General features: G+C 39.5%; 1 protein-coding gene across 1 annotated transcript; it reads right to left on the bottom strand.

Moving 5' to 3' along the window:
• Positions 1-307: 307 nt before the first annotated feature.
• LOC129553072 (protein FAM204A) lies at positions 308-1,191 on the bottom strand. Its single transcript, XM_055421738.2, has one exon. It carries the CDS (start codon positions 1,155-1,157, stop codon positions 456-458), a length of 702 nt encoding a protein of 233 aa, XP_055277713.2. The 5' UTR covers positions 1,158-1,191; the 3' UTR covers positions 308-455.
• Positions 1,192-7,324: the final 6,133 nt, after the last annotated feature.

Raw genomic sequence — 7,324 nt, 5'->3', positions numbered from 1 at the left:
AGTAGAGGTGATTTAATTCTACTTGAGCTATTTCAAATTCTAAATGATGATGCTGTGAAAGTGCTACACTCAATATGCCAGCAGATTTGGAAAACTCAGCAGTGACCACAGGACTGGAAAAGGTCAGTTTTCATTCTAATCCCAAAGAAAGGCCATGAAAAAGAATGTTCAAACCGCCACACATTTGCAATCATCTCACACTCTAGCAGAGTCATTCTCAAAATTCTCCAAGCCTGGCTTCAACAGCACATGAACTGAGAACTTCCAGATGTTCAAGCAGAATTTTATTTTATTATTATTTTTTTTTTGATAATCAACTCCCAAATTTTATGCTTATTTTTTCTATTTCCATCAATTTTCTGACATAGTTAACATAAGCAGGAAAATCTTTTTTAGTGAACTGAGCAACTGAAGACTCGAGTGAAGCCTCAAAGGTCTTGAAGAACTCTGGCAAGTCACATATATCCCATGTTGCTTTTGGTTTCCCACCTCTTCTTTGCTTCAAATCCCCAGGCAAGTTTCTTCTTTTTTCGTGCAGCCTGTGAATTTTCAGCCTCCTTTTTGGCTTTCACAAAGTTGTGGCAGGCAATAGCTTTGGCAATTTTTACACCAAGCTCTCGAGTAGCTAGCTGGTTGCTGAGTTCCTCGGCCTTCTCAATGTTCCACTCTTCCACAGCTTGGTCTATCCTCTTTTCAAGTCCCGACTTTTCAACTTTTTTCCTTTTAACAGGGGGGTCAAATCTCTCATTGACTCCAAAATACTGGGTAAGCTCCTTCCACTGGGTTTCACTCGAAGACTGTTCACTATAAGATTCTTCTTCATTCTTCAATTTACCTTTTCTGGAGCGTTTTCTTTTTTTCTTTTCGTATCTAGAAGCTGAAGTTTTCTGTTCAGAATGCTTTTTATGCAATTCTTGAAATTTATTCCACATATTTAAGGGAATTCCAGAGGGACACTCTTCACATGCATTTATATTTGCCTCTGCTTCAGTGTCTGGTCCATCTGTAGGCACATCTACGATCTCTGTCTTTTTAAAGGTCCCATCTTCTTTACCCTCTTGTAGGTTAAGTTCAGAGCTCTCTAATGTGGTATCATCATCAGAATTCAATTCAACATCACTTTCATTTAGGCCAGGAGGTAGGAGCCCACTCCACATCTTTTCTTGCCGACTCTCAAATCAACTGCAGCTCATTTCCAGTACGGCAACTGTAAACAAGAGCCCGTGTCCAGGGTCGAAAGCCTTCTCATCCCGTCTCACTCCGGCCGGGGTGGGACGGAGAGCCCCTCTCCCACCAACAGGATGGGGACTCCGCCACGACGCCGCGTCAGAGCAAAGCAGAGGCCGGTTTGGCCGACGCTCCCACGGGCCGGTCAGAGGCTTTGCGGGCCTGACCAAAGGCTTTACAGGTTTGGCCGAGAGGCTGTGAGGCCGCCAGCGCTTGCTCCCTCGCTCCTAGCACCCTGTCTTCCCTGGGTCCGTTTCCCCGGAGCACAAGAACCAGCCTCGCAATCAGCCGCACTCAGCAGCCCGGACGGTGCCGCCGGCAGCCATCTTAAGACCTCTCAAGCAGAATTTTAAAAAGGCAGTAGAACCAGAGATCAAATTGCCAACATCTGTTGGATCATAGAAAAAGCAAGAGAATTCCAGAAAAAGAAAATCTGCTTTATTGACTACGACAAATCCTTTGACTGTGTGATCACAGCAAACTGTTGAAAATTCTTCAAGAGATAGGAATGCCAGACCAGCTTATCTGTCTCCTGAGAAATCTGTATGCAGGTCAAGAAGCAACAGAACTGGAGATGGAACAACAGGATGGTTCCAAATTGTGAAAGGAGTACATCAAGGCTGTATATTATCATTCTGCTTATTTAACTTGTATTCAGAGTACATCATGGGAAATGCCAGACTGGATGAAGCACAAGCTGGAATCAAGGTTGCCTGGAGAAATATCAATAAACTGATATGCAGATGATACCGCCCTTATGGCAGAAAGTGAAGAGGAATTAAAGAGCCTTTTGATGAAAGTGAAAGAGGAGAGTGAAAAAGCTGGCTTAAGACTCAGCATTCAAAAACTAAGACCATGGCATCTAGTCCCATCACGTCATGGCAAATAGATGGGGACACAATGGAAACAGTGACAGACTTTATTTTCTTGGGCTCCAAAATCACTGCAGATGGTGACTGCAGCCATGACATTAAAAGACACTTGCTCCTTGGAAGAAAAACTATGAGCAACCTAGACAGCATATTAAAAAGCAGAGACATTACTTTGCAACAATGGTCCATATATTCAAATATATGGTTTTTCCAGTAGTCATGTTTGGATGTGAGAATTGGACCATAAAGAAAATTGAGCATGGAAGAATTAATGCTTTTGAATTGTGGTGTTGTAGAAGACTCTTGAGAGTCCCTTTGACAAGATCAAACCAGTCAAACCGAATGGAAATCAGTCCTGACAATTCATTGGAAGGATTGATGCTGAAGCTGAAGCTCCAATATTTTGACCACCTGATGCGAAAAACTGACTCCTTAGAAAAAGCCCTGATTCTGGAAAAGATTGAAGGCAGGAGGAAAAGGGGGCAACAGAGGATGAGATGGTTGGATGGCATCACCCACTCAATGGACCTGAATTTGAGCAAGCCACGGGAGTTGGTAATGGAGAGGGAAGCCTGATGTGCTGCGATCCATGGGGTCGCAAGGAGTCAGACACGATTCAGAAACTGAATTGAACTGGACTCACTTCATATTATAGACAAAAAATCCAATGTGGAAACGTTACACTGCTTATAGAGGCGTTTAGCATCATTGCAAGTGTTATAATGAGAATCCCTATCAACCATGCTTTGTAAAACACTCATAGCAGTACTTAATGCCATCTAGGAAAATCCTGAAATGAATCACTTAGTGCATTTAAGCAACTATAGGAGGGTTTTTTTTTTTTTAAAGTCTAACTTTAGTACAGTTTTTAAAAATTACAAATCTAAAGTGTACAATACAAAATGACCACACAATTTTAACTACCAACATATATCAAGGTACTGAATCTCACCAGTCATTCAAAAACCTTTCTTGTCTCCTCCTGTTCACTAACCCTTCTCTCCAAAGGAAATGACTGTCTTAACTTCGAAATTCATAATATAATTAAATATATGTGATATATATTACATGTATGATATATAGATGACATGTATTCTTTATGCCTTAGATAATTTATTCAAAATTGTGTTTGCTGGATTCCTTAATGTTCAAATACGTAGCTATAGTTCATCCAATTTCAGAATAACAAATTATCATTTAAATTTGCTGCAAAGTATCCAGTCTACTAGTGATAGGTTGGGGCCTCCCTGGTGGCTCAGTGGTAAAGAGTCTGCCTGCGAATGCAGGAGACAGTGGTTCAATTCCTGGTTCAGTAAGATCCCCTGGAGAAGGAAATGGCCCCCCACTCCAGTATTCTTGCCTGAGAAATTCTGTGGATAGAGAAGCCTGGTGGGTTATAGCCCATGAAGGTCACCAAAGAGTTGGGCACAACTTAGTCACTTGTTCAGTTACTCAATCGTGTCTGACTTTGTGGCCCCATGGATCGCCCCAACACTTTCATTTCTCTACTGGCTAAAACCTTCAATCCAATGCTTAAACTAATTAAAAGGAAAACTAGGAAATGTTTGATAATAATGAAATTTAAAGCTTTGATATTCGTGGAGTGCAAGCAAAGGAGTGGTTCATACAAAACCCACAACTGTAAATGCTAACAGTAGAAAAGAAGAAAAGGAATTGAAGATCAATCATTACAGTGTGTACTATGAAAAGTTAGAGTGTACAGACTAAACCAAAGGTGAAAGACAAAAGATTAGAACAAGCATCCCTATCCCTAGAAGAAAAAATAAATAAATAATATAGAAAATTGATAAATCTGAAAGCTGAAATTATTAAATTTGTTTTAAAAATAGCTAAGGTGTTAGAAGGAGAAACTTCTTTTTTAAGTTTTTTTAATTTTAATTGGAGGCTAATTACTTTACATTATTGTATTGGTTTTGCCATACATTGACATGAATCTGCCCCAGGTATACATGTGTTCCCCATCTTGAACCCCCCTTCCACCTTCCTCCCCATCCCATCCCTCTAGTTCATCCCAGTACACCAGCCCTGAGCATCCTGTATCATGCATCGAACCTGGACTGGTGATTCATTTCACATAAGTTCTATATATTTAATAAGAAGTGAATATTATTGAACAATCTTATGCTACCAAGAATAAACACTAAAATGAAATGGGTAATTTCTTGAAAGGTATGGATGATCAAAACTGATTTAAAAAATACAAAACTTGAATCATCCTATTTCTAGTAAAGGGACACAGATTTTTGTTAAAAATATTACATAAAGAAATCTTCAAACCTATGTGGATGCCCTGGTAAATTCAATTATAAATATAAAAAATGAATAATACAAGCAAATAAAAGAACAGACCATTCTTGGATTTTAATGATTATCTGGTGATACTTTAGGGGCAGTGTTTCTCCAAATCAAGTCAAAATCCATCTACAAACTGTAGTTTACTTTATGTCACTTTGGACATGAATATCCCAGTCCACAATGAAGGAATCAATGGTAATCGGGACTATTTCACAAAATTACTTATAACGGTGATAGCTGGTGTGATTATCTGAAAATGGATCTAAATCAGGTTAAGCTAATATTTTTATTTCCAATTATGATAATCTTGAAGATAAAAATATGTTTATCAGTCTTTTATTCTTTTCAAAGCCTCATAAGATTTAGCAGCACACTGGCATTTCAAAGGATTCATTATTTGCTGTCATGTATTTGCATAGTGAGAGTTTTTGCAGGTGAATATTTACTGCTAAATGTTTTAAAGAAATCTCTATAGAGTCCCTCACTCCCTACCTCCACTTATTTTCATTAATGACAATCTGTACCTAATTTGTGGACAATGCACCATTCATAAAGTCAGTTTCATGTTCGTCAGTTGATGAATGCATATAGGCTGATTTTCCTTCTACTTCAGTGTAAATCAGAAGAGATGCATGTGAGGGATAACATTTCCCTGTTTAGCTAGAATAGCACATTCATAACTGTATTTCCAAATATTGAGATAAGTAAATTGCAGTTGGAGTCTCATGGTTTATGTATCTTCTTGTCCCCTAAATCCATCAATTTTTCTTTAAGATTTACGTTGTTATGTGTAAAAAACATTTTTTTTTCCTTTCTGATGTTTATCAATTATCTTTAAACAGTGAAGAGAGATAGTAATGTAAATATCACAGAATCAACAAAGCATAAATCTCTCTGTGTAACACAACATGGAAAAGATACCAAGTACTGTTTCAAAATCCAGTTTGCTGGATTGAAATTCAACATCAACAGGTTGGAGACATTTCTGTCTCATTTTCTAAATTTAGTTCATGTTGAATTTTTGTGGTTACTTTGTACAAAGAACATAAGTCTCAGTAGTATTTATAGTGACTTGTTTAAAGTTAAGAAGCTTTAAAAATTTTTATTTTCCTAACAGAACTTTCATGTAAATGTCAGGAACTAATATGAACATTTTTAATTGCTTGCTGAGATTTAATTAAATTTATATTTTGCAATAAGATACTGATAAGGAAAATGTATATGATTGAAAAAAGATATTTAGACAAATATTTTACATCTTAAAAAGGAGTCACTTTTCTACTTATTAGCATTTGAATCATTTTGTTATGTGAATAAAAGCATACGCAGGAATTCATAGAAAAAAATGTGGTAAAGTATTAATGATAACTTTTTAAGTAAACTTTCCCGTGGTCATGTATGGATGTGAGAGTTGGACTGTGAAGAAAGCTGATCACCAAAGAATTGATGCTTTTGAACTGTGGTGTTGGAGAAGACTCTTGAGAGTCCCTTGGACTGCAAGGAGATCCAACCAGTCCATTCTAAAGGAGATCAGTCCTGGGTGTTCACTGGAAGGATTGATGCTAAAGCTGAAACTGCAATACTTTGGCCACCTCATGCGACGAGTTGACTCCCTGGAAAAGACTCTGATGCTGGGAAAGGTTGGGGGCGGGAGGAGAAGGGGACGACTGAGAATGAGATGGCTGGATGGCATCACCGACTCTATGGACATGAGTTTGAGTGAACTCCGGGAGTTGGTGATGGACAGGGAGGCCTGGCATGCTGTGATTCATGGGGTCGCGGAGAGTCGGACACGACTGAGCGACTGAACTGAACTGAATCTGCCTGCAATGAGGGAGACCTGGGTTTGATCACTGGGTCAGGAAGAGCCCCTGGGGGAGGGTATGGAAACCTACTCCAGGAATCTTGCCTGGAGAATCCCCATGGACAGAGGAAGCTGGTGGGCTACAGTCTGTGGGATGGCAAAGAGATGGACACAACTGAGCGACAAAGCACAATATTTAGGTTAGACTCAAAAGACATTTTAGCAGAGGTTTTCCAAGTGGCACTAGTGGTAAAGAACTCACCTATCAATGCAGGAGATAGAGAGGACGAACGTTCAATCCCTGGGTCATGAAGATTCCTTGGAGAAGGGCATGACAACTCACTCCAGTATTCTTGCCTGGAGAATCTCGTAGACAGGGGAGCCTGGCAGGCTATAGTCCGTAAGGTGACAGAGAGCCAGAAATGACTGAAGTGCCTTCGCAGACATCTATGCGAGTTTGCCGACTCAGATGGACTCTTTCAGAATCTATACTGGAAAATGGACAGATAAAGAGTTAGAAAGGTAAGTTAGCTCACAGGCTAAGTTATATCTTCCAATTTAGCATTGCTATGTTATGTGTTAATTGCTCAGTTGTGTATGACTCTTTGTGACCCTATGGACTGTAGCCTGCCAGGCTCCTCTGTCCATGGAAATCTCCAGGCAAGAGTACAGAAGTAGGTTGCCATTTCCCATGCCAGGGGACCTTCCCCATCCAGGGATCAGACCTGGGTCTCCTGCATTGCAGGGAGATTCTTTACTGTCTTATCCACCAGTGAATCCAGTTTAGCATTAGAGAAGAACTTTTTCTCATAGACTTATTCACAGACTTAGGGGATGGAGCAATGTTGAATAGTTTATCCTGGTTCCCAGTTAGGTCTGTAGGAAATTGTTCTAGGCAGATAACATCTAGATTGCTCCAGATCCCTTTCCTCTTTTATGTTCTGAACTGCCTTCAAGAGTTTACTCTTCCACATTCTGTTAATCATTGTGTTTATCATTTTCCAGGCAAAGTGAGTTTTTTCTTTGCAGCGCTCAGTGAGAGAAGGTGAGGGTGGGATAATTTGAGAGAATAGCATTAAAGCATGTATATTACCATATATAAAAT

This window comes from Moschus berezovskii, chromosome 18 (assembly GCF_049115385.1).
Source record: "Moschus berezovskii isolate FMDL1 chromosome 18, NW_MosBer_1.0, whole genome shotgun sequence".
Classification (NCBI taxonomy): Eukaryota; Metazoa; Chordata; class Mammalia; order Artiodactyla; family Moschidae; genus Moschus; species Moschus berezovskii.
The sequence above is the reverse complement of the archived record's forward strand: the minus strand, read 5'-3'. Positions and strand labels throughout refer to the sequence as shown.

What these genes read in the sequence shown, in the direction of transcription:
- LOC129553072 (XM_055421738.2), bottom strand. Translation starts at nt 1,157, where the DNA reads ATGTGGAGTGGGCTCCTACCTCCTGGCCTAAATGAAAGTGATGTTGAA.